The sequence below is a fragment of the Monodon monoceros genome, unplaced genomic scaffold (assembly GCF_005190385.1).
Source record: "Monodon monoceros isolate NGI ecotype Baffin Bay Population unplaced genomic scaffold, NGI_Narwhal_1 Super_Scaffold_5, whole genome shotgun sequence".
Taxonomy (NCBI): domain Eukaryota; kingdom Metazoa; phylum Chordata; class Mammalia; order Artiodactyla; family Monodontidae; genus Monodon; species Monodon monoceros.
This window is the reverse complement of record NW_021703782.1, coordinates 77,316,836-77,344,310: the sequence shown is the minus strand read 5'-3', so window position 1 is coordinate 77,344,310 and position 27,475 is coordinate 77,316,836. Positions and strand designations below refer to the sequence as shown.

Genomic DNA, 27,475 nt, shown 5'->3' with positions numbered 1-27,475 from the left:
CACTAAAGGAGTGAATATAGATAGAAAAGAGAAGTCTGAGGATTGATCCTCGGGACATTCCAACCTTTGTAATGGGAAGATGAGAATCCAGCAAATGGGACTGAGTGGCAGTCAGTGACGTAGGAAGCTTTTGTGAGGCCAAGTGAAGAAAAGGGTTTCACGAAGGAGAGTAGGGTCAGCTGGGTCAAATGCTGCCGGTAGATCAAGAAAGGTGAGGATTCAGAATTGACCATTAGATTTTGCAGTATAGTGGTCTCCGGGAACATGACAAATAATGTCTGTGCTTTACCTCACTACCTTTACCCTTGTGGACTTAAAACACTATCTGATATTCTTGGCAGTTGCTCAGAAACTTCTCCACTTGCCACCGCTGTTTCAACCTCGACGTCTTTGTGCTTCCTAGTTCTAAACTACGGGCTTCATACCCCGACTTGAGCCCTCACTTCTGTTCTCTTCCCTCGATTTCACATACTTGTCTGACTCTTCCCAAGATGTTGCACATCTATTTTCCCTTATAATGCTCCTGATCTGGTTCTCCCTCTGGTCCCAGCACTTTCTGCTAACCATTTTGGGGGTTTGTAACTATTTTGGGTGTGTCATGGACTCCTTTGGTAATCAGATGAAGTTTATAGGCCCCTCTCCAGGAGAATACTTTTAATTGCATAAAATAAAATACATGAGATTACAAAGAAAACCAATCATACTGGAATGTAGTTATCAAAATATTAAAAACTAATTTGTGATAAAAATATATTTGTTATTATATTTAATGTATTAAATAACACATTCTAGCAGTGGGCCTAATAGCTATTGTAAATTTGAAGTAATGATAAGTGTAAATGATATTGCAGTATACCTCCAGCAACTGTATTTATTATATGAAAATATGTGGTTTTTATTAGAGACAAAATCGCAGGTACTGTCAATCCTAACGTGGTTTGTTGTTGTATTCATAATAGAGTAGATTTTTTACATTTAGTTTCAAGTTAATGAAAATAAAGATAAAATTTTATTCCCTTGTAAGTCTTGGTTAAGAACCTAGAGAGAGAACTATCATGCAGGTGTGAGGAGAGCGCTGAGTGCTCACCAGGTGGAGGAGCAAGCCTGGTCTGCATGGAAGCATCCTGCCATATTTCTCATGGGGAGTGGAGGATTCAGACATGGACTTTATGCCTTGAGTGGTAGAGTACCAGGGTAGGTTCTTGAGCAGGAATAATAACTTTATAAAATGCATTTGAAAAAATCAGAAAACCCGTGGTAAACACTGTCATTTAATGTATGTTTGGCTAGATTCTTTCAATTTTCAAAAATTGGCTCCTTTATTTTAGTATAGAAGGTTTCTTCTTTTGCCTCTGTGTGCTTCTTTCCCTGACTAGCTATCCAAAGTTGCTTACGATCTGTATTTTATTCTTCAGGAGTTCAGTTTGAGTGATCTGTCTACATTCTTTTTCTTATGGGGCAGGGACAGCTGGAGAGGGAAACTGGTGCTTTTGTGCTTTCATTTGCCTCTAGGATGCTTCTGCATTGTTTTCCAGCAAAGGGCCCTTCCCTTTGTGGCAAAGGAGTGAATTCTGATATTCAGGGGAAAAAATCAAAGAGAGAAATCTTGCCCATTTAAAAATTGGGTTCTATTTTCTTCCTGTTGAGTTTTGTTTTTCGGTTTTTTTTTTTTTTTTGGCTACACAGCTTGTGGGATCTTAGTTCCCCAAGGGGTCAAACCAGGGTCCCGTTGTGAAAGCACGGAGTCCTAACCACTGGACCACCAGGGAATTTCCATTACTGTTGAATTTTAAGAGTTCTTTGAATACTTTTGGTTATCAGTCCTTTATTAGATACACATTTTGCAGATATTTTCTAGCAGCATGTGGCGTTGTCTTTTCATTTTCTTAAGTGTCTTTCACAGAGCAGAAGTTTTTAATTTTATTGAAGTCCATTTTACCATTTTTTTCTTGATGGATTATGCTTTGGTGTCAAGCCAAGGTCACTTAGATTTTTTCTTGTTATCTTCTAGAAGTTTTAGAGTTTTGTGTTTTACATTTAGGTCTATGATCCATTCTGAGTTAATTTTTGTGAAAGGTGTATGGTTAGTGTCTAGGTTCTTTCTTTTGTATGTGGATGTCTATTCACTTATTTTTAATACTCTCTTTTGGAAGAGATTTTTAAGTTGCTAAATAATGTATCTCAACCTTCATCTTTCCAACTACATGGAGTCCAAGTTTTTGACAATGGTCCCAAATGGTGGTCTCCCTCATAGTTATTAGATGGTATTATGTGAACTATTTCTAACAAAGTTTCATTTTTCTTACATTGTGTCCAAGAGAAACACACATAACATGATACGTTAAATACAGCGGTTTTGCATAAGAGTAAGATAAATGTCTGTTTTGGTACCTCTTTGAAAGGTATCTAAATGTATGCTTATAATCATCAGTTCTTAGGGTTCTTTTCACCAGTCTAACTTTAGTATTACATGATATTAGACTAATAGGAGACTGAAAGTATAATTTTTACTAACTCCTTGAAACTCATCTACTGAATTTTTTTTTTAATAATAAAGTTTTTTTTTTTTTTTGGCGGTATGAGGGCCTCTCACTGTTGTGGCCTCTCGCGTTGTGCAGCACACGGTCCGGACGCGCAGGCTCAGCAGCCATGGCTCACAGGCCTAGCCGCTCCACGGCATGTGGGATCTTCCCAGACCAGGGCACGAACCTGTGTCCCCTGCATCGGCAGGCGGACTCTCAACCACTGTGCCACCAGGGAAGCCCCTATAATTCAGATTTTTAAAAAAATTATTTTATTTTTATTTTTGGCTGCATTAGGTCTTCGTTGCTGCACGTGGACTTTCTCTAGTTGCGCCCAGCGGGGGCTACTCTTCGTTGCGGTGCGTGGGCTTCTCATTGCGGTGGCTTCTCTTGTTACAGAGCACGGGCTTCAGTAGTTGTGGCACTTGGGCTCAGTAGTTGTGGCTCGCAGGCTCTAGAGTGCAGGCTTAGTAGTTGTGGCGCATGAACTTAGTTGTTCGGTGGCATGTGGGATCTTCCCGGACCAGGGCTCGAACCCATGTCCTCTGCATATTGGCAGGCGGATTCTTAACCACTGTGCCACCAGGGAAGCTCTCACCTACCAAATTTTTGACAGAATAGTTTATGTTGTGATTAGATTTGTCATTCTACTATCCCAGGAGATTTTAGTATTTGGGGACATTGTCGTATATATATTCTTTCTTCCAAATTATGGTTGTTGAATATGTTAAATGATGTTAACTGTTATCAGTACCAGTGGGAACTCTATGGTTTATATTATTCTTATCCATAATTGTAACTTTTCGGCACCTGTACCTTCCGCCATCTCATTCTTCCCAGAATTGTCATCCAGTGGCAAAAACTTGTTAAGCTTATTAATATTTCTGAGAAATAGAAATTAGAAAGATCTTTTGATGTGATCAAACTTTTAAAAATTTTTTTTTATGCTAATACTTTGTTGATAAATTTTCTTTTATTGAATTAGTTAAGGAATCAGGCTGAGTAGATTATAGTGACACACTATATTACATATGCTGTCAGTATGCTGTGTATATATATATATATATATATATATACACACACACATACACACACACATATACTGTATGCTACAACTTTATTTAGTATTTTTATTCCTGTGTTTCAGTGAGGTTGTTTTCTTATTTTGATCCTTTTTATATTTTATAATCAATGTTATATAAAATGAGTTGGGAAACAACAGTTTATATTGGGAAGTTAGGAATAGTCACTGTCACTGGGATTATTGATTCTGTACATTTGAAGAAATTATCTGGTAAAGTTATCTAGTAAGGACTATTGTTTTTTTTTTTTGGCCATGCTGCGAGCCTTGTAGGATCTTAGTTCACTGACTAGGGATTGAACCTGGGCTCCCGGCAGTGGAAGAAAGCGCAGAGTCCTAACCACTGGACCTGCAGGGAATTCCCCTAGGACTACTTATCCTTTGTAGTTTTTAATAATTTTCTCTGTTATAACCAGTTATTTTCTCATTTTCTTTTTATGAATGCATAAGAGTAATATATGATAAAAATCTGCCTTTAAAGTCTAAAAGAGTTATTTCAATAAGTGTAAAACCAAAATTTTTATTATTAAGAAAATGTGTCAAAGTTTAGTTGGCAGCATTCTTTCTCAAGCATATAGAATAATTGGACATCTGATTTGATGGCATTGTAAATTTTATAATTTTATTTGTCAGTGTAATGTCCGCAGGAGTGACAGGGGGATGTTTTCTTAGGTTCAACTAAACATTTGCACATTCAGACTGGTAAAACCACCATAGGTCTCACTTGGCAACATTTATTCAGAAGAATATAGGACAGAAGCTATAACTTATCAGTAAGACAGTGGGAGTCCTTGCAGCAGTTCATTCTTTCTGAAGTGATCTTCTCACAGCTTAGGTCTGAAGTGCTCTTCTCACAGCTTAGGTTCAAAGAGATGAGATCCACATTGTGTGGTGCAGAGAACTCCATGGGCATAGTTTCCAGGGTCTTTTGCCAGGACATGCCTAATTAGGTAACATGTCACCATACTCAGAGAAGTTAAAGAACGTGGCTTCCTACTAAGTGGCTATGGTACTTCCAGTCCAGATGCAATTTAATTTCTATCTTAAGAAATGTTGCCAGGTAACATAGGTGGTATGCTGTTTAATCAGGTTAACAGGGATTAACCCAAGGTTGAATTCTCATACATTGGGAGAACGGGTTTTGCTCATCTTTGGTCCACAGTCATGCATGCTGATTTTTCATTTATACCTTCTTGTTTTAGTATCATCTTTCAGAAGGTTTTTCTTACTCCAAGATTATTTTTTAAATGTCATTTGTTTTCCTATTGGTTAGAAATGTCACTGTTGTCATAGAGCAGTTATTAGGAGATAGTTCTTCAAATTAACAAATGGTTGTGTATATTAAAAATGTATTTTTTAAAGTAATAAAAACCTATTTATAATCTTACGATTGTGTATTAGATTGTGTTATTTGTATGCTGAAAATTTATAGGGTCAATTTTTTTCTCAAAGAAACTGTGTAGTCTGAAAAGCAGTATACTTTTTTCTAAATAGAAGTTTGCCTTATTGAAGGCTGTTGTGCTTACTTAGGTGGCCTTACTCTGAAAACTAACCACTTAGTGTAGTAGAAAGTGGTGAATTAGGGGTTTGAATAATGGGGTTCTGGTTTCAGACCTGCAACTTCACTGACTGCTCTGTTGTGCAAGTCAGCCTCTCTGTGTTTTGTTTTGCTCAAACTGCATGAATAACAACCCCTATCCTGCCTATTTCCGAGTATTGTTGAGGATTAGATGGGATGATGGATATAAAGGCACTTTTAACTGGTAAAGCCGTTTAAATACAAGGAATTACTGCATCTTAACTTTTCCTCCCTTTCTCTTGTAGGTAGTGTTGGTGCTTCTTTTCAGTGCCAGTCCATCCATCACGACCACATTTGTCATGATGACAGTGACAAGGTGAGGTCCGTGTTGATGTCTACAATGGTGAAAATGCATGCTGCCCTTACATCACTGGATTCACTTGCGTAACTGGTCGTAGGGGCAGAAGAGTGTGACTTGGGGGGCACAATGTTGAGATGCAGAGAGCCTTGCTGGTTTGTGTGCCAGCTCACTAGACTGCTCCAGAAAACTTGCAGATAATTCCCAGGAGGTGGGCTGGACTCCTGATAACGCATTTCCTTACCCCCATTCTTGTCTCTGTCACTGCGCTTCTTCTTTTCCTGCACAGCCTGGATGGATTATCTTAATATATGAACAGGTGCTCCCAAAGCTGATAACTATTTCAGCAATTTGTGTCTGTTTTCAATTTGAAATATCTCAGACATTCCAATTTGGTTTGTTTTGTAGTTGATTGTATTATGGCTTATTCTCATGCTTACTTTTTTTTTTTTGGCTGTTTCTAAAGCCCAATTTAAATGTTGAGGAATGACGGTGGAACCTGTCTGATTCATGCAAAAGAATCCTGCTTTGGGCCTTTTTTATTTTTTAAATCAGGTCCAGACTTTTGGTATTTTGCTTCTGTTCTTTTTATCTCTAAAGAAACTGGTCTTTGGGGGCTTTCCAGTGCTCATCAGCACCCTTGATGGGCCAGCCCTTGAAGTAGATACTAATGTGGGCTTGGTGTTTGGAACCTCTGGCTGCTGATATTGGATGGGCTTAAATTTAGTCTTTTCCATCATCAGTTTCCAGTGGTCTCCCGCCCATTTCCTGTGTCTTGTATGCAGGAATGTATCAGCCCCCTGGTAGTTTCCCCAGGCAGACCAATCCAAGTGCTGTTTTTCTGCACTGTTGTAATCAAGATCCTCCTCCCTCATCCTGTTGGAGCTTGATCAAGATGTTGGTTGATCATTGGGATTTTCCAGATGGCCTTTTTGTTCTGTGTGTTGCTCTCTCTGTCTTTGTGAGCTTTGCTCAGTCAGATTTCAGTCTGTTTACAGAGAGAGTGGTATGATTTTAGTATTCCAGATTCTCTCTTATTATGATAATAATCCAGAGGCATGGGTTTAACTTTTAACTTCTTTTAGAAGCAAGCCACTGAAAAAGACTTCTAGACTATATAGTTAGCTCCCTAAAATTCAGTATACCACAGATTTTAGACGAGCATTTGAAAATAAGACTGATAGAAAAGGCAAAATCACTTTTGGTCAGTAATATTACAAAGAATTGTGTTACATCATTGTAAAGATGTTTGGGGGTTAAAATTTCTTTCCGCAGCTAGGTATAATATGCCTCTATCCATTGTTCATTTACAGTGGAGAAGCCAGACTATTCTCTGTTCTGTCTCCAGGTTTAGAGTCAAGAGACAAGATTTCTGTCCATTTCTGTCAGATACTTTTTATCTACTTTAAAATGGTTTTCCTCCTAATTTCTGAATCTTTGTATGACTCATCTTGTGCTTTTAGGATGGGATCTTTCCTGAAATACATGGGGGGAGGGCAGAGAAATTTTAGGGATTTTTGTCACTTGATTAGCAGATCAAAGAACTGTCAGAGACTGCTCTCCTCTCCTGCCTACCATGCATATATTTATGATGGTTTACCAGAGGGAAATGGAGAGAATGGATTAGGGTCTCTTGACTATATTTATAATTGATTCAACTGATTCAGTCAGCAAATAATATTTGTTGATAGGCAGCTGTGTTTCTTGGCACTTAGGGAATATATCAGGATACAAAACAAAGATTGTTGTTTTTTCATGAGTGCAGTCTAACTGGGGGAGGCAGACAAAAAAAATAAACATAACACATAAGTAATATAGTATGCTACAATAAGCACAATGGATTAAAGAAACGTACAGCAGAATAAGTGGGATGAGGACCACCATGAGTTGGATGTTACAGACAGCTTTGAATAGGATCATTAGACATCATTCTGGGGAGGAGAGTGGTGGATAGGACAAGAATCAGATCTCTGTGTTTGTAGCAGCTTCTGACTTCTTTCTTTCTATAATAAATGGGTATTGGTTTTGCAAAAGCAGCAACAAAACCTGCTGCCTGATATATGCCACTTGGATAGGTATGTGTGCGCTCTCTCTCTCTCTCTCTCTCTCTCTCTCTTTGAGAATTGAAGGGATTATAGAGCACAGCTAATTCAACCCTCTTTTTAAAATAAACTTGCAAGCTGTGACCCCAGTGGGAGAAGAGACTTGTTCAGGAGTCACCCTGGAGTGCTGCAGCTAGATCACATCTTCTGTCCCTGATACAAGCCATGTAAAGTAATTGTCTAGCTATTCTGAACACATTGTCAAAACACATATTGATACTTTGCTTATTATCCTCAGTTAGCTTTCAGGCATGGTCCATTTCTCAGATTTGGGAACAAAAGTTGATTTTTCTTAAACATTGTCTGAATTTTAACTAATTCATGTGTGATGTGGGTGGAACCAAGGAGAAAAAGGGCCAGTCCATTTGTCGGACCTCCATTCTACAACCTTGGAAGTGGTGGCAAGCCCCCAAATTCCATGGTTTGGCTTGTTTTCCAACTTAAGTTTCTCTGCTGCTGTACATCGGCTTGTCACTACAGTGTGGGAAGGAGCTGTTTCCAGCTCTGAGGTTTACTGTTAACTCCTGTGAGTTACATACTCTCATGTTCAGTTTATATTGGGCATAGCAATTGACACAAAGCCCTCCAGCAATATTTTTATATTCATTCACAATGTCATACCCTATAATTTCCAGGTAGCAAACACTTATTATATATCAATATTTGAGTACCTACTATGAACTAAGCATTGTTCTAGGCATTGGGGACAGTGTATTGAACAAAACAAACAGGAATCTTTACTCTTATGGAACTTGCTCTCTGTAGGTGGGTTAGGGAGATGGTAAGACATAAATAAAGATACTGTTAGTTCATTTGTGTTATGAAGAATAATAAATCAGGTAAGGGATATAGGAGTATTGGGAGAAGATTACCTTCTAAACACCCTTTGAAATAGGGGTTGTTTTATCCCCATTTGTAGGTGAGGAATGTGAGACATCGATTAAGTAGTTTCCCCAAGGTTACCCAGTTAGTAAGTAGTAAAACTGTGATTCAAACACAAGCTACCTAATTCCAGAGTCTGTACTTGACCATCTGAAGAAATCTGTTCCTAATGTAGCTTTACCCACTCAACTCTGACATGCTCAGGGGAAAATATCTTCAAGTGGAGAAGGCCCTGGAGAATCACAGTGAACCAAGTCACTTGGCAGGTAATCTTTGCCTGTCAGTTTTTTCTTGCCCAGCTCCTTTTGGCCTCCATTGTGATTCATGACTATTTGTTACTCCAGGCTTCTCTAACCTGACACCCCTGCCCTGATTCATACTCAGAAATCTGTGCTTCTTTCTAAGAACCCTCACATTGTGTGTTGCTGTATTGCACTGATCAAATGTGATGGTTATGTAGAAGCAGTTTAAAAGTATAAAGAATAACACAAAAATGTGATTGTGATAGCGTATTTATGTTTCACTTAGATATTGAAGTTAACCTAAATCAGCTAATGTCACCTTGGGATTATTAAGTAGTCATCTTCACAGTGAGAACAAGCTTGACATGGGGGAATAGGTCTGTCCTGAGAATGAGATAAAACATTGAACAATATGATAAGAGGAGACTATTCCTTCAGGTGAGATAAATTAATTTGTAGCCTCAATGGTACACTCTTTCATAGTGGCCTGGTAATACTTCTGGGAAGTCTGGCCATTTGAGAGAGGGAAATGGAGAGTTCTTTCTAAACTGCATGTGAATGGCTCCTCAGTAGAAGTCTTTTCTGGACAAAACTTCCTTTTGCTAGCCTTCAGTCCCTTTGTCATGGAAGACGGTACCAATCTGATTTGTGTACAGGTATTCGCACACAGACTGCTTTCAGAAAGATGGGAAATGTGCTATACTGGTTTTTCTTCCATGACTGTATACTTCCTTTTATCTTAATTTTTTAAGTTTTTAGTTTTTTTTAAAAATTACATGTTGATTGTAAAAAGATATGCAGCACTACCTTCAATCCCTCTCCCCAGAAGTAACAGCAATTGGAATTTTAGTATTAACCGGATTTTTTAAAGTTATATTTGTGTAAAATATTTTTCATCTTTTCAAACAGTGGTTTTTAGTATATTCAAAGAGTTGTTCATCTATCTCTACTATCTAATTTTAGAAAACTTACCACCACCACCCCGCAAAAAACCTATACCCATTAACAAGCACTCCCCATTATTCCTTCCCGCCAGTTCCTGGCAACCACTAATCTTTCTGTCTCTATGGATTTGCCTATTCTGCACATTTCATATAAATGGAATCACACAATATGTGGCCTTTTGTGTCTGGCTTCTCTCACTTAGGATGATGATTTCATGGGTTTGTCTATGTTGTAGCATAAATCAGTACTTCATTCCTTTTTATGGGTGGATAATATTCCATTGTGTGGATCTAGCACATTTTGTTTATCAATTCCCCAGTTAGTGGATATTTGTTTCCATGCTCTGGTTATTGTGAATAACACTGCTGTGAACATTTGCCTGTGAGTGTGTTTTTGTTTTCACATGATTTTAACAATTTGAGGATCTGCCAGACTTTTCCATAGTGGCTGTACCATTTTGCATTCCAAGTGAGGGTTCCAATTTCTTCACATACTTGCCAATACTTTTTTCCTGGTTGTCTTTTATAAATTGATTGATTGATTGATTGCTGCTTTGGTTCTTCATTGCTGTGTGTGGCTTTCTCTAGTTGCAGCGAGCGGGGGCTACTCTTTGTTGCGGTGCACGGGCTTCTCATTGCGGTGGCTTCTCTTGTTGCGGAGCGCGGGCTCTAGGCACGTGGGCTTCAGTAGTTGTGGCACACGGGCTCAGTAGTTGTGGCTCGCGGGCTCTAGAGTGCAGGCTTAGTAGTTGTGGCACACAGGCTTAGTTGCTCTGTGGCATGTGGGATCTTCCCGGACCAGGGCTCGAACCCGTGTCCCCTGCATTAGCCAGTGGATTCTTAACCACTGTGCCACCAGGGAAGCCTCTGGTTGTCTTTTAAATTATAGCCACTGTAGTGAGTGTGAAGTGGCATCTTATTGTGGTTTTAATTTGCATTTCTCTAGTGACTATGCTGAGTATCTTTTTATATGTTTATTGGCCATTCCTAAATCTTCTCTGGTCAGTTAAAAAATGTCAGTTAAAGGTCCTTTTATTGTTCTTGCCCCTTGTGCTTAAAAATCTCCCTATGCCTCGTATTATTATTTTATGTATTTATTTATTGCTTGCTTGCTTGCTGCGTTGGGTCTTCGTTGCTGCACGCGGGCTTTCTCTAGTTGCGGTGAGCGGGAGCTACTCTTCGTCGTGCTTCTCATTGCGGTGGCTTCTCTTTGTTGTGGAGCACAGGCTCTAGGCATGAGGGCTGCAGTAGTTGTGGCTCGCGGGTTCTAGAGCGCAGGCTCAGTAGTTGTGGCACACAGGCTTAGTTGCTCTGCGGCATGTGCGATCTTCCTGGAGCAGGGCTCGAACCTCTGTCCCCTGCATTGGCAGGTGGATTCTTAACCACTGGACCACCAGGGAAGTCCATATGCCTCGTATTATATCGTTACATGTGTTCCATTAGGGAAATGTGGGGAAATAGAATATGTCATAAATAAACATACCATCTTTCAATAGATAACACTCTTAACATACATTTTTTTTCTTCAAATTTTTCTTTGCATTCTCTGCATGGTTAAAACAAAACTAAAGCACTGATTATTTATGGCTGTGTAATTAATTATCCTAAAACTCAGTGGTGCAAAGCATATCTTTTGGTATCTTTCATGGTTCTGGGGTTTCCTGTGCTCAGCTAGGTGGGCTCTTGCTTGGAATTTCTCATGCAGTTGCAGTCAGATGGTGGCTAAGGTTGGAGTCATCTCGATGTCTTCACTCACATGTCTGATGGTTGATGCTGGTTGTTAGCTGGGACTTCAACTGGGGCCCTCAGCCTGAGCACCTATATGTAGCATGGGCTTCCTCACAGTATGGCAGCTTTGATTCTAAGAGTGACTGTCCCAAGAGGACCACACAGGTGCTGTATGGCCTTTTATGACCTAACTTCAGAAGTCACAAAGCTTCACTTCCACCATAGTTACAGGCCTGCCCAAATTCAAGAGGAGGGAGCATCAATCCTACCACTGGGGAGGAATGTCTACATAATAAGAAGAGAATGAAGGATGGGAGAACGTATCATGGCCATATTGAAAAATATAATCTGCACATTATATATACATTAAACATCAGTTAAAATGTCTACATAATGTTCCACCATAAGGGTACATGGTAATTTATTTAACTTGTCTTCAATTGTGGAGCTTTAGGTCATTTTTTAAAAATTGTGCATTTATTCATTCAGCAAATATTTATAAGTGCCTACTATGTGCCAGGGATAATTGAGTCACCAGAGTACCATGGTGAAAAGACTGACAAAGAAGGTCCTTGTTCTTTGGGTGCTTATTTTTTGTGGATGGGACAGAAAATGAACTGTATATGTAAACCAGTAAATAATCAGACACTCTTAAGTACTGTGCAAGTAATTGGGCAGTTGGCTACTCTAGATTAGGTGTTAGGGAAGGCCTTTAAGAAGATGACACTTAAGCTAAGATCTGACAGATGGAAAAGAACAAATCGAGAAAATCTGGACCATAGGAGAACATGCTAGGGAGAGGAAACATCTAGTGCAAAGGCCATAAGGCTAGAAATTGAAACAAACAGAAGGAAAGCTGTTGTGCACAAGCAAGGTGGATGAGGGTGGAAGTGGTGGTATGAGATGAGGTTGAAGGGGTAGGCACAGACTAGATCAAGTGGATCTTGGTAAGCCAGGGAAAGAAGTTTCAATTCTGTGTATTATGGAAGCCTTTTGGAAGGTTTTAAGCAAAGGAGTGATGTTATATTTTTTTAAATATCCCTTTTCCTATTGTGATAAGAATTTTTAAAAATTGTGGTAAAATCTGCAATATAAAATTTACCATCTTAACCAGTTTTAGGTGTACAGTTCAGTAGTGTTAATAAGTACATTCACATCGTACAACCAACCTGTAGAACTCTTTTATGTTGCAAAATGGAAACTATATCCGTTAAACAATAATTCACTCTCTTCTCCCCCCAACCCTTGGCAGTCGCCCTTTACTTTCTGTCTCTGAATTTGAGTGCTCTATGTATCTCATACAAGTGAAGTCATATAATGTCTTTTTGTGACTGACTTAGCATAATGTTGTCAAAGTTCATCCATGTTGTAGCATGCCTCAGAACTTCCTTCCCTTTAAAGGCTGAATAATATTCCATTGTATGTGTATAATACATTTTGCTTATTCATCCATGGATGGCCACTTGGGTTGCTTCCACGTTTTGGCTATTGTGAATAATGCTGCTGGAACATAGGTGCACAAATATCTCTTTTAGACCCTGCTTTCAACTCTTTTGGGTATATGCCTAGAAGTGGACTTGTTAGATCATTTCTTTCTTTCTTTCTTTCTTTCTTTCTTTCTTTCTTTTTTTTCTATTTTTAATGTTTTGAGGAACCACTGTTTTGTTTTCCAAAGTGACTGCACCATTTTACATTCCCATCAGAAGTGCACAAGGATTCCAGTTTTTCCACATCCTTGTCACCACTTGTTGTTTTCTGTTTTTGTTTTGTTTAATAGTAGCCATCCTAATGAGTGTGAGGTAGTATCATTGTGGTTTTGATTTGCATTTCCCTCCTGACTAGTGATGTTGAACATATTTTCATGTGCTTACTGGACATTTGTACGTCTTTGGAGAAGTGTCTATTTCCGTGCTTTGCCCATTTTATAATCAGGTTTTGGATTTTGTTTGGTTGTAGTTCTTTATATATTCTGGATATTAACCTCTTATCAGACATGATTTGGAAATATTTTCTATTCCGTAGGTTGCCTTTTCATTTTGAAGTAATCCAATTTATCTATTTTTTTCTCTTGTTGCCTGTGAGTTTCAGAATGAGATCTTCCTTATATATGTCCTAAGATTATAATTGTTTTTCTTTTGTTAGAAATAAGGAAAAGGGACTTCCCTGGTAGTCTAATTGGTTAAGACTCCATGCTTCCAATGCAGGGGGCATGGGTTCGATCCCTTGTCGGGGAACTGAGATCTCGCATGCTGCTCGGTGTGGCCAAAAAAAAAAAAAAAAAAGGAAGAAAAGAAATAAGGAAAAGACAAAATCTGACAAGAAATCCATAACTACTAAAGAAATCTAATTCCAAGTTCAGATAGCTAACCAGCAAATTCTACCAAACATTTAAAGGAGGCATAACACCAATCTTATAGAAACTCTTGTAGAGAATAGAAAGAGAGAGAATACTCTGTGATTCATTTTCTGAGGCTAGCATAATATCTGTAACAAAACTTGATAAGGACATTACAAAAAATGGAAAATAACAGCTAATCTTACTTAAGAACACAGATGTAAAAATTCTAAGCAAAATATTAGCAAACCAAATCCAACAATATATAAAAAGAGTAGTGCCGTATGACATGATTTTATTAGGAATGTAAAATTGGTTTAACCTCCAAAAAACAATTGAGGTAATTCACCCAGTAACAGAAAATCCATGATTATCTCATATACAGAAAATTTTGATGAAATTAAATATCCATTTTATGATACTTTTAACAACTTTGAAATAAGAAAGAACTCCCTTGATTTGCTAAAGGAATCTACAAAAAACCTACGGCCAACATCATACTTAATGGTGAAATGTTGGAAGCTTTCCAGTTTTTTTGTTTGTTTGTTTTTGCTGTATGCAGGCCTCTCACTATTGTGGCCTTTCCCGTTGAGGGCTCCAGACGCGCAGGCTCAGCGGCCATGGCTCATGGGCCCAGCCATTCCGCAGCATGTGGGATCTTCCCGGACCGGGGCACGAACCTGTGTCCCCTGCATCGGCAGGCAGACTCTCAACCACTGCGCCACCAGGGAAGCCCAGCTTTCCAGTTTTGGAATAAGATGAAGATGCATGCTCTCACTGTATCTATTTAGCATTGAACTGGAGGTCCTAGCAAGTGCAGACGAGGAAACCACGTTGGAAAGAAAGAAATTGAACAGTCATTTTCTGCCAACAGGACTGTATATGTAGAAAACTGAAAAAAAATTAACAAAACTATTAGAATTAATAATTATATATAAAACCTAGAATAGACCCTAGAACAAATGTGCAAGACCTCTACAGAAAACTGTGAAGCATTATTGAAAAAATCAACAACTCCGGTAAATAGAAGGGTTCATCTTACCTGTTTACAGATTGAAGATTCAATATTGTAAAGATATCAATACCACCTAATTTATCTCTGGATCCCATGCTGCCCAATAAAAAAATCTCCGCTGTCATTCCCATGTGTTAGACTGGTAGGGCACCAGGGTAGACAATCCCAGTGACCAGATACATTTGAAGGAACTGCAATATTTTCCTCTTTGGTAAGCAACATACTGGTATATTTTTATTTTAGAAGTTGAGGGGACTTAAATGACTTAGGTACCCCAGGAAGAAGTTTTTAGTAGGCATTCACAGTTTTCATTTCTGTCATGAAAACGAATTTTAAAGGGCAGTCTTGGAGTCAGAATTCTCAAAAGTTCTTGCTACAAGCAACTACTTTTCGCACAAGTGCTGTACTGTCCCCTAGCCACATGTGACTATTTAAACAATCCTGGTTAATGCATTAGTTGCACTAGCCCCATTTTAGGTGCTCACTCAGTAGCCATATGTATGTAGCTAATGGCTACCTTTTGGATGCTGCAGATGTTGAACATTTCCATCATTGCAGAAAGATCCATTGGCTACCTCTCCAACAAGGCTTCCCACCTTTTTGGACCGACACCAAGTAGAATTTTAGGTGGACTGGGGTTGAGCCACTGCTCTGGCATAATTTACTTCCTGCCACATTAGGTGGTCAGTGGCCCACCTTAAAACATAACCCACTCATCAGGTGTTTATTAGCAGGGTACCAGATTTTCTGGTTAAGAAAATCAACTAGAAAAGAAATTGCAGTACGAATTTCCAACGATTCAACCTTGAGGTGTGGGAGCATTGTTTACATATAGACAGACTTCTTAGGTGAAGCCTTCAGATCCCAGTTAACTAAGATCTCAGCCATTTGAGAAGGGTTCTCAAAGAGTGCCTGACAAAGGATTGGCTGAAGCCCAGGGGGAATTCACATAAGCTTAAGGGTTAGGAACCCTGGAGGACTGTAATAGATATTTGCTGCTGAAATTCAGCACTTGAGGAACCTGACTCTTAGGATTGGACAGCTTCCAAATGGTAATTTCCCTCCCTGTTCCCAATTTTTGTCTCTATTTCCCCCTCTCATTACATAGCCCATGCCCAAGTAAACAAGAAAAGCTGTTTCAGGGTGGTCTGTATTATGTAAGGAAGCTTGTATAGCTGAGATTCTGTTGGAAGATCTGTAATGCTAGGTGAATCCACAGCAGTAAAGGGGGTATTATGGGGGATCCAGATGTTAGAAGTGGATTACATTGGATGCACCTAAAGGTGTGGTTGGGATTTATGACTCTGTACTGTGAAATGGGGGGGGGGAACCTTAAAAGTTTGGATGTAATCATCTCCAAATTGGCTGCTTTGGAAGACTAGCCAGAGAGGGCTTTGGGAGAACAGTCAGCTAGATAACTGGGCTACATATGGGGGTGTGGGGCTGGGGGAGGGGACTTGTTCATGGGGGCCAGTTATCTCATTCTAGCCTCTCTTTGTCCAGGAGTTGTAAAAACCTGTGATGTTATTGCTGGAACTTTGAATTCAGCAGTTGCTAAGCACCTGCTGTTGTATTTCAGGCTGTAGGTTTAGACCTTAGGGTTAGAGAGTCAAAACAGGTCGCCCAGTGTGATATGGGAGACAGATGTTCACAAATAATTACCCTTCCGTGTTATTCATATCAATGCATAGAGGTTCAGAGGGTCCTGGAACATCATTTTAGTCTGGTTCCCTAATTTTCTACAGGAGGCAGCTGAGGCCCACAGCAGGAAGGAGACTGGTTTAAGTAATGCCAAAAGAACCAGAACCTGGGCTTTTGATGATTTGACTGAAATATGATCACCATCCTTGAAGACATAATTCCTATCTGCTTAAAACCCACTTCTTCGATACTGTCCCCTTGACTGCCCTCTTTTCCTCCGATACCATTTAAACTATTTTGCCCTTGTATTTATTGCGCTTTTATGGAAGATCTTACTCCCTCTTTTAGATCTCGAACGTGATTAGGACAGGCACCATGCCAGCTTCGGTCTTCGTACCTATCTCATTTCCTGTCCTCAGCACAATATGAATAACTGTTTAATTGAGCCTTACAGTAGTACAAGTTGGGTTTGAACCTGACTCTCCATTGAGACACCTTGGCCAAAGACACCTTGGCCAAATCACCTCTCTCTACGTCAATAAAAATTCCTAACATTTGGGCCACATGAATACATACTATATTGGGAATTTGAGTGAGGTTAATTACTGTTTGATGGCTGAGTTTTGGAGGCGGTACGCACGGACTTGCAGCAACACTTGGGGAGAAATATATAGAACTGGTAGGCTCGGCCCGCCCGCGGCCCGGCATAGCGGCAGCCTTTCCGGGCGCCAGGCGCGAGGGGCGGGGAGGGGCGGGGCTGCGCAGGGGTGCGGCGCGACGGCTCTGTTGCCGGAACTAGTCCGAGTCGCGCGCCTGGACGCGCGCCACTCCCTCCGCGGGTGGAAACAAAGGGGATCCGCGCGCGGAGATAAGCCGAGGGGGAAAGGGGCGGAGCGACTGGCGGTCTCGCGCCCTGGGATCGCGAGGTTTGTTCAGGGGGGGGGGGGGGGGGGGGGGGGAGCGACCCAGACCCGAGAAGTGGGAGGGCCGCGTGCTCGCGCATCTTGCGGCCTAGCGGTGGGGGGCGTCGCTTGCGCGCGCAGCGCAGGGTACTGCGCCGGCGCGTCCGGTCAGCGAGCACCGGGGAGGGGCGCAGCGGGGCGGGGCCCCCTCGTGCAGCGGTGCGGGGTCGTGCGGCGGCCGGGGCGGTTAGGGCGCGGGGGCCGAGAGGATGGAGCCCCCGAGGCGTTAGCCGACTTTTGTCAGCTCTGGGCGTGCAGCCGTCGTTTCTTGGCGCGGCCCGTGTGATGGTGCCGGGAGGAAGGAAGCGCCGTGATAGCGCGTCGGTCGGAGCCCGGGTTCCAGGGTTGAGAAGGCCCGGGAACAGAGGATCTGGCGAGCTGGCCGCTGGCTGGACGAGCGGTCACAATAGGAGGCGGTGGCCCAGCGAGGAGCCGCGGGAGTAGCCCCGCAGGGCGGAGCCTTCCTTTGCAGGTACTGGCTGCCGCAGCCGTTGGTTCCCGCACGAGGGCGGGACGGGCCGAGCCTTGGGCCGTTGGGAGCCTGCGGGGCCGCGCTAGAGATGAGGTTGCTTGGTGTTCAGCGGGGCGCGGCCGGGCCGCCCGGCGCTCTTTGTTCCCGAGGCAGCGGCGAGGAGGTGCGGGCACAGCCCTCGGGAGCGCCGGCCCGCCGCGTCTGGCAGATGGCCTCGCTCTTTCGCTCCCTCCCTTTTTGCCCAGGCGCAGGTAAAATGATGTCACTCAGGACAACGCAGAACCCAGTCAGAAGGGTCCTGTCTCCGTCCTTGTGACGCCGCGGGTTTCTGAACAGGCTGCGTTTTGTTCTCGGGTTGGGAATTCTTCCTTTCAGGGCTGAAGAATGGAAGAGGTTGGTTTTGAGCCGAGAGTTTTTCAAAGTATTGAGGGCCAAAGAGAGTAAAGTTTTCGTTTACGTGTGTAGGACTTGTAAGACCTTGTTTTTTCTTTATGCTGCAAAAATGATGTATACTATTAACATTAAAAGTTGGGTATGTTAGTTCTTGCACCGTAAATAGAAACGAATAATGTAATATTGAATTGCCTTTTTTCTTTTCTTACGAGGCGCACTTAATATACGAAAATTTAAGTATGCAAATCATTCACAGTCGTTTATTACCTTAGAATTGCAGGCCTTTTTGGATACTATTTGGCCTCGATTGCAGGTACTGTTGTTAACACAATTACCGCAAAATTCCTTTAAGTAGGTAGCAGCCCTGGTAACTAGTCTAAAGTTTTTTTAAAAAGCCATTCTCTCAGTTCTTAAGAAATCAAAACTTAATGAGGATCTAGGGACAGTTGGGATCAAAGTAAAATTGTTTCTGTCTTCCATTGGAAGAAATTGGATTTCTATAGGAGTAACAATACAAGACCAAATACAGGGGTCAGATCAGTTACATTGCAGCTGGCATGTATTCAATACTTGCAGTAAATAGATGAAAATTACTAACTGGATTTTAAAGTAGGAATTGTATCATTTAATGTACTCCAGCTCTTGCTGGCTCATAAACGTATTGGTATAGTATATTTCACTTGAAAACCTATTAAACCTTAAATCTATTCATTATAGGGGTTCAATTTTAAGTTGATATTTGTAATTTTTTGTAAGGCTTGTTTCTAAAAGACTTGGTAGCCTTGAGAGGCTATAGTTGAATAAATTTTGCCACAAATTAGCCACGTGCTCCTCAAGTCCTCATCTGTAAAATATGAGAGTTGGATTTAAATGTTCTCTGTGGTCCCTCCACTTCTGATATCTTCTCTGACTCTGGAAGGTAGTGTGTTTCTGTACTTGTTGAGTTTTATCTACCCATCCAATTTTTATAGCTAAACTTAAGTTGGAAGTTATTAATGTGAGTAAATATTGAGAATTTTCTGTACTAGAGCAACCTGAATTTTGAGCAAGGGTGGACAGAGGATGGCACAGTTAGACATAATTGAATATGTTAGCATCATAATGTGGAGTGTAGACCTGTTGTGTCTGCAGTTGCTTTGGATGAGGCTTTTAGTTACATCACTAAACTGTTTATTTTATTTATTTTTGGCTGTGTTGGGTCATCGTTACTGCGTGCAGGCTTTCTCTAGTTGTGGCGAGCAGGGGCTACCCTTCTTGGCGGTGCACACACAGGCTACTCATTACCGTGACTTCTCTTGTTACAGAGCACGGGCTCTAGGCGCGCGGGCTTCAGTAGTTGCGGCATGCAGGCTCAATAGTTGTGGCTCGCAGGCTCTAGAATGCAGGCTCAGTAGTTGTGGTGCACGGGCTTAGTTGCTTCGTGGCATGGGGGATCTTCCCGGACCAGGGCTTGAACCTGTGCCCCCTGCATTGGCAGGCGGATTCTTAACCACTGTGTCACCGGGGAAGCCCCGGTAAGGTAGTTCTTGATTAGTCCTGTGATTGTTGTGTAGTGTCTGGGTCTAGTCACTAGTTTTCTGGTTGTTTTCCTGCTAACCACATATATCAGGCATCTGTTTTCATGTCGGTTCATCTTTGGTTAAATCATAGTTTGCTTTACGTTTTCTCTCGACAGAGTGTATGGATTGTAAACACATATTTGAACTCTATAGTTGTAGTCTAGTTAATTTGTTCAGTAAATGTTAGATTCCTAACATCACGTTGTCTATCTGTAGATGAAGCAAATGCTTGAACTCTATAATGAATTAACGAGTGAAATTTGAGCATGTAGACAAAGAGGGGCCATGTTCACAGTCTTATTTTCCCCCCAGCTCTTCTGTCATTTCATGTTCCTTTTTTTTTTTTCATGTTCGTTTTTAAAAGATCTGAACACCTTTCCTTCTCCCCTCTATGTTAGGGGACCCTGTTGTCCTCATTTATTCCTGTTGAATTTGTCCCTCCCTAGACTGAATCTCTTTGAGGGCAAGAAATACTTCTTTTTGTTTTCACAGCATCTAGCACATGGTAGAAATGCAATAAGTATTTGAATTAATTGTGACTTTTATTCAGTAAGACTTACAAAGCACTCAGTCACACTTCATCTTTTCAGATGTGTGTATGTGTGTATATATATGTATAAATTTTTTATTGATTTGGACTGGTCATGGTCTAGATATTTTCCAAATCCATGTAATTCTTAAGAGATAAATCTTGAAAAGATGGTTTAGAGCAATCTACTTTTTACCAGTGTAAGTAAAATGATTTTAGACATACTTCCTTGAGGGGAAAATAATCCTTGTGCATGCAAATCTGGATTGTAGAAGTGAAGGAAAGAAAAATTTATTAAAAGAATGTGTAAATCTTAACTTTTCCTAACCTTTATGTTCACCTGCTCAGTACATGTAATGGTTAGAGACTTCCTTAGTTGCACGTGCCTCCCTTCCCCCCTTTCCCATTAATTTGTTGGACTGTGGGGTGAGAAAGGAGGGTGGAGCCTTTCGGCTATTTTCACCAGCCCTGGTTCTGCTCTGTTCCCAGAAAGACATGGGCCCAATTTGTTGTTTGCCTTAACTCAAGAATGGGAATAATAGTTTATTTTAAAAAGAGAGTGTCCCATTGCTGGACAGTAATGATCCTTTCCCGGTAAGTAGTACCAGTTCTTGAATGGTTTAATGACTGCATAATAGTCCGCCAAGCACACATACCATAATCTCACTTAACAAATACTTATTTGTTAAACATTTAGGTTACTTCTAGTTCCCTTTTAAATTGTTGCTGTAATGTGATGGACATATTTGTGCTTATGGCTTTTCTCATATTTTGGAATATAATCTCAGAATTTGTCAGATGAAAGATCAATTACTCGAACTGTTAATTTGTTAATGAAATCTCCTTGATTACTTTCCAGGAGATTAATATTTGCCATCATGGAAGCAGTGAGAATATTTGGATTTTTAGATAATTTGGATTCGACCTCTTCATTTTTTAGGTACCCAGACTTGGACCTAGAGGAGGAGTAAGGCACTTGTTCGAGTCAGCATTGACCAAGCACCTAACTCATCATTTTTTGGTTTTTTTTTTTCCCTTTGTTAGCCTATGATTTGAGTGCCTTTGAGCAGATGGTATGCAGCTTTTGTAACAGTGAACAATTTTTTTTCTGGAGAGTAATGTGGCCATTTTGGAGAAGGCTGTTTGGCCTTTTGAGCAATTTATTTTGTGGAAAGTACATTATTTAATACTGGCCTAGAGATCATACACCTGTATATCCTCTACTTCACTTATATGAGAAAAATGTAAATGAAGGAAGCTGTCATCAGAAGTGATTTTGGAGGATGCAAGTTCTGGGACAATATGTAGACCTAAGTCCGATGTTATTTTTAACACAATAACTGCAACAATTTGCCACAGTAACAATAATACTACACTCTAACACAAAGGTTAAATTGTTGGTTATATTATGGTTACCAAGACAGGGAAAGGCCACATTAAACAGAAGATGTCCTTAAAATAGTAATGTGTTATTGCTTAAAAGGTTAAACTGTTTTCTATAATTCTAGTCTTGTGAAATAGAAAACAGTTGTGCTGGGTGAATTAGTCATATAGTTATATGTAAATAAACATTAGAAATGAGATGTGTAGGGAGTTGCAGATTCAGTCCCATCTCAGGAATGTTTTCATGGCAGGACTTTTTAAATATAGGTGCATCCTGAGAGAAGGCTGAAGTTACCATGTCCTTGTAATGCTCAGCAGTTGGTAGGTTAGGGAAAAATAGAACTATTGATTTTCAGATATAGTATAACCTCAGTAATCTTAACTGAGGGAGAGTTAGGGAAGTAGTGGAAGTCAGAAACAAGTTACAAGGAAACAAATTTATTTTTAAATGCTTAAAATAGCTTTAAATAGGCATTGTGGAATAGTTGTTCCTTACTAATCCAACTAGATAGATTATAAAGAAGAATGTTACTTTTAAAATTCTTCAGTTAGAAGGTGGTTTAGTGGGTTGAGTCTGAACCTTAGAGCCAGATAGACTTGGCTTCAAATTATGGCTCTGGTGTTTATGAGATGTTTCGCTTTAAGCAAGTTGGTTAACCCTAACTTGCAGTATGTAAAGATCAGAAAGCCCAGTTTGGTTCCTGGCATGAAGTTTACTATTACCAGATTGAGGTTTTAAAAACTGCTGTATTGCTTAGATAAAAAGTCATCTTTCATAACTAAACTAATACAGATAGAATTTTGGAGAAGAAACTCCTTGAGTGTGGCACAACAGTTTTTATTATGTACATGTATGTTATGTTAGTTTTCTATTGTGTGTAACAAATAACCACAAATTTAGTAGCTTAAAACACAGATCTGTTATCTCACAGTTTCCATGGATCGAAGTCCTGGTATGGGTTAGCTGTAGAGTCTTCTGTTCAGGGTCTTATTTGGCTGGAGCTGTGATTTTTATTAGAGACTTGATGGCCTCTTCCAAGCTCACTGTTGTTGGTGTAATGTGGTTCTTGTGATTATAGGGCTGAGGTTCCCCCATTTTCTTGCTAGCTGTCAACTGGTGACCATTCTCAGTTCCTAGGTGCCCTCAGGTCTACCACATGGCCCCCTTCATATGACTTCTCAGAACCTAGCAGCTTAGTCTATAAGGTTGGCAGGAGAATCTCTTTAGGAAGGGCTCAACTTCTCTTTTGAGAGCTTTCTCTCATTAAGTCAGGCCTACCCAGGGTAATCTCCCCTTTGATTAACTTAAAATTCAGTGACTTGGAATCTTAATTATATTTGAAAATCCCTTCACCTCTGTGAAAGGGTTTGTGTAATTTAGGTCATATAATTTAACCTAATCATGGGAATGAAATTCACCATATTTACAGTCCTACCCACACACCAGGGAGGGATGGATTATACAGGAGATATACACCAGAGGTGGGAATCTTGGAGACCATCTTAGAATTCTTTCTTCCCTTCTCTCCCCCTACTCCCCCCCCCACCCCGCTTCCCCCTGCAAGGACCAGGGTTTGCCAGTTTTTTACACGTATTACTGAAATCTGTTTTCCCAGCCAGCTCTTGTACTAGCAGTTTGTGAGACTGCTTTAAGTATGATAGTTGAAGGTAGATGGCCTTGTTAAAACACTCTTCAAATGTACTTATTGTGCAAAGTGTAAGCTTAAGATTGCAGAAAGAATATGAAGCCTACATCAAGGAACAGAGACCATTTTGAGAGAGGAGAGAACTGCTTTAAAGTAGTAAAAGCACTCCTTACATTAAATGAGTCAGGAATGTGAAACTACTTCTTCCTTTGAAATATTTTCTACTCTTGCCCTCAGATAAACCCAGGGCTCCTACCTCTATTCTGATTTTTGCCTTTATTATGGCATTTAAAACATTATCCTGTAGTTGGCTGCTTGCATCTTTCTTTTTAAAACTAGAATAAGCTCCTTGAGGGTGGGATCCATGTTTTATTTCATTTTCTAACATAACTCTTTGCTTACAAGAGGCAGTGAGTAAATATTCCTTGATTCAGTCATTTATATTTCATCACAGTGGTAAAGGGTATTGGCACATTCATGTTTATAGTACAGAGAAAAGCTTTAGTTCATGTCCAAAACATTTTGTGGAGCAGTACTAATGAATTCTAAAGTTACTGCCCTCAATTTTGCTTTCAATCCTAGGAAGGTCTTTGGAAGTAATTTTACTGTTAGCAACAGGCCTGGTCATTTATCTGTTTACCAGGCTCGTAGCAAACCAGAAACAAAAATTTATAAAGGGGCTAAAGAAGGTTATTATAGCAGGATTATTCATGTAATTAGCATGCCACTTTATGATCTGTCTCTGCCTCCCTCTCTGGCTGCTTCCTTACTGACCAGTTACACTGAACATTTTGTAGTTTCTTGACTACACTGTTAGCAGTTACCTCTGCAAAGCACCAGTATGGACCATTATCACAGAAAGATACTTTTTTTTTTTTTTTTTTTGCAGTACGTGGGCCTCTCACTGTTGTGGCCTCTCCTGTTGAGCACAGGCTCCGGACGCGCAGGCTCAGACTGCCATGGCTCACGGGCCCAGCCGCTCCGCGGCATGTGGGATCTTCCCGGACCAGGGCATGAACCCGTGTCCCCTGCATTGGCAGGTGGACTCTCAACCACTGCGCCACCAGGGAAGCCCGAAAGATACTTTTTTATACAGTGATTTGCTTTTGTTTCTTTTATAGCATATACTTCTTGAAGGTAGGAAATTATAACTATCTTTTGTTTTTAGTGCCTGTCACAGAATAGACACTTAACATGTAAGGGAATGAGTGCAGCAATGAAACTAAAAACAAGACAGCCTTAAAGACATGGTCTTTAGTGTAGGAACAAGCGGCTACATAAACCTTAACCCCCAAAGGCAGTTCACGCCACAGCACAGTGGAACAGGTGATACTCATGATGTCTGTGATCAAAAATGCTACAGATTAAGTATACTTACATATGAGTTTAAGGGGATTAACTCACAATCTAGTCAAGCATTTAAAACATGCAGTCATTTACTTTGAGGCTTATGATCTTGTCCTTTATTCATTAGGAAGGTTGCTAGGTTTGTGTTGAATAGAGCTGAGATCTCCACAATGAAAATCTTGTTTTCTATACTTGGGATCACTATAGAAATTTTGCCATAGATGTTCTGAAATCTCTCTTCCCTTGCATGATCATTTGGAATGTTAGCTTAAAAAGAGAATGAAAAATTAATCATCGCCAGGTAGACACTAATCTTTCTGTACTTAAGTGATTTTTACTTCAGGTTTTCTTGACATGAAGTCTTATCTGTCATTTAGTGTTTCAGAATTAATGCCAACAGAAAAGATATCAATAGATATTATATGGGAAACATAGGAAGGACTTTGCGTTCTTGAGCAGTGCTATTTTGCCTTTAAAGAAAGTTTTTATAAGAGAGATCCATTGCCAGAGGCAACCTTTGTCATCCTTATATTTGTTTTGATGTTTAAGATTAATTTTTTATTTCTTTTCAGTCTCTGCTAACAAAATCATCAGATACCTAGAAAATCCAGACTGTCCTTCATAGGCATGATTCTCCACATTGGTGCAGCTAGCCATGAACTATCCTTTTCTTCTCCCTCTTTTTCCCAGATATCTCCCGGGGCCAATTCAGCACCTCTACCTGGCCATCCTAACAAGGTGATTTGTGAAAGGGTGAGACTTCAGAGCCTGTTCCCTCTCCTCCCAAGTGATCAGAACACTACCATTCAAGAGGATGCTCACTTCAAAGCTTTCTTCCAGGTTCTTATATATTTACCCTTTCCCTTCATAGGGCTGAAAGCCACAAGATACATTCTAGGTTGTTTCTAGGAAGGCTTGAGACAAAATTCTCAGAATCTTCTTACTTCTTATTTTCTGTTATATGTGGGAATAAGTATTCTTCTTAGAGGGAGTCTTTAACATAACTTTTTCAGCCAGCTTTTCTGAAGAATGTTTGTCTTGTCTTGAGCTGCTGTTACTATTTGACCACTTAATATTCTTGTTTTTTTATCTTTTGGTCTTAATCACTTGTCCTAATAGGTCTAGTTCTGTAGGAAGGTAGAAGATATTACAGAATATGTGAAATTGTGTATAGGGAAGGAAAAATGGAAGCATGTAAGGTATTTTTTAAAGTCATCACTACTTATTTGCTTAACATCCAGAGTTTGATAGTAATGCATATTTCAAAGAGAAAACATGGTTACTTGCCTTCTGTAACTTTTTATACCTGTGGGTAAAATGTGTTTAAAAATTTGGTTACATACAAAATGAAAACAAATTAAGGTATGAATGGATTTAAACTGTCATTAGGTTATTAACAAGAATACTAGGATGTGCTCACATAAATCATTGGCTACTACATTTACAATCCATTATTCCTAGAGAAGCAAGTTTTAGTAATGGAATTCGTTATTACCACAAAGGAAACTAAGTTACAGAATTGCTTTTGTATACTAGGGTTGTGGGCCAAGTCATGTAATTGTATACTAGGGTTGTGGGCCAAGTCATGTAATTGTACATGTGTATATAAACCTGAGGTAGTGAGAGTTGCTAATCAAATCTAGGACTTTTGGATAGAGCTAGCTCATTTTCTGTTTGTGTGGGAGTGACAGGTTGGGAATTGGGACTAGTTCTGAAAGAGAAATGCTTGTGACACATTAAATTGGAGGTGTAGGATTTCTGAGGGTAGGTGTTTAGGTGATCTAGGGCTCTTTAATCTGCTTTCTTTGTTAATATTTGTGCCAGGTTCTCTGCTTTGTGTGTATTGTCTCCTTTTGTTTTTAACCGTCATAATAAACTAGTCCTGGATGGTTTTCTAGATGAAGAAATAGGCTCAGAGAATCTCGCTGAGATGCCCAATTACATATCTAGTTGTTGGCAGAACAGAAATGCAAATCCAACTTTTGCTATTTCTTGTCTACTATATCATACCAGCTTTGGATGTTAACAGATAATTCTGTAAACACAGTTCAGTGTATGTTAAGAGACATCATCTGTATTGAATTGAATGGCATATTGACTGCCATTTTGGATACAGCATTAGCTTGCAAGAGCTTGATCTTTAACAATAGACCAATATAGCTAAGGAAGAAATTGACTTTGTACCGTCGCTACTGCCACTAATAAACAGTTATTTGACACTTTCTGTGTTCTCCAGACCTCCTTTGAGTCTTTAAGCATTAACTCAATATTAACTTTAAACTCAAAGAGTAGCTGCCAAATGCAATAGATTAAACCCATGTTTTGGGACTGCCCTGGTGGCACAGTGGTTAAGAATCTGCCTGCCAATGCAGAGGACACGGGTTCAAGCCCTGATCCATGCCTACATGCCACAGAGCAGCTAAGCGCATGTGCCACAACTACTGAAGCCCGCGCGCCTAGACCCGTGCTCTGCAACAAGAAAAGCCACTGCAATGAGAAGCCCGTGCACCGCAACAAAGAGTAGCCCCCGCTCGCCACTACTAGAGAAAGCCTGCATGCAGCAACAAAGACCTAAGCAACCATAAATATATAAATTAATTAGTTTTTTAAAAAAAGAATTAAACCCATGTTTTGAAAATAAAACCAAAAAGTTAGACCCAGTTCCATTGGATGTTGCAGAAAGGTGAAAGGTGTTACTGTTAAGTTTTTATTTATAGTCCTAATTTAACTTAAATCTTACTTTTCTCTAACTTTAGAATAAGGCCCTCAATGTACTTTGCTCCCAAGAGAGACTGGAGATTTTCTTTGCCCACTT

General features: G+C 40.2%; 1 protein-coding gene across 9 annotated transcripts in view; it reads left to right on the top strand.

Annotated features, from left to right (window-relative positions):
- The window catches only part of RNF38 (ring finger protein 38), a 123,607-nt gene that overhangs the window by 47,479 nt on the left and 48,653 nt on the right, over nt 1–27,475 (top strand). For 2 of the 9 annotated variants that reach the window (XM_029201375.1, XM_029201370.1), the window contains exons 2-3: nt 5,428–5,498; nt 25,351–25,500. Coding sequence is in view for 3 of the 9 variants with exons in the window: in XM_029201370.1 (XP_029057203.1) it covers nt 5,428–5,498; nt 25,351–25,500 (221 nt within the window). In the remaining 6 variants the exon portion in view is untranslated. Of the gene's footprint in view, nt 1–5,427; nt 5,499–17,241; nt 17,296–17,423; nt 17,804–25,350; nt 25,501–27,475 lie in introns of those variants that run through there. The other 7 variants (XM_029201376.1, XM_029201372.1, XM_029201371.1 and 4 more) reach the window with 6 other exon arrangements.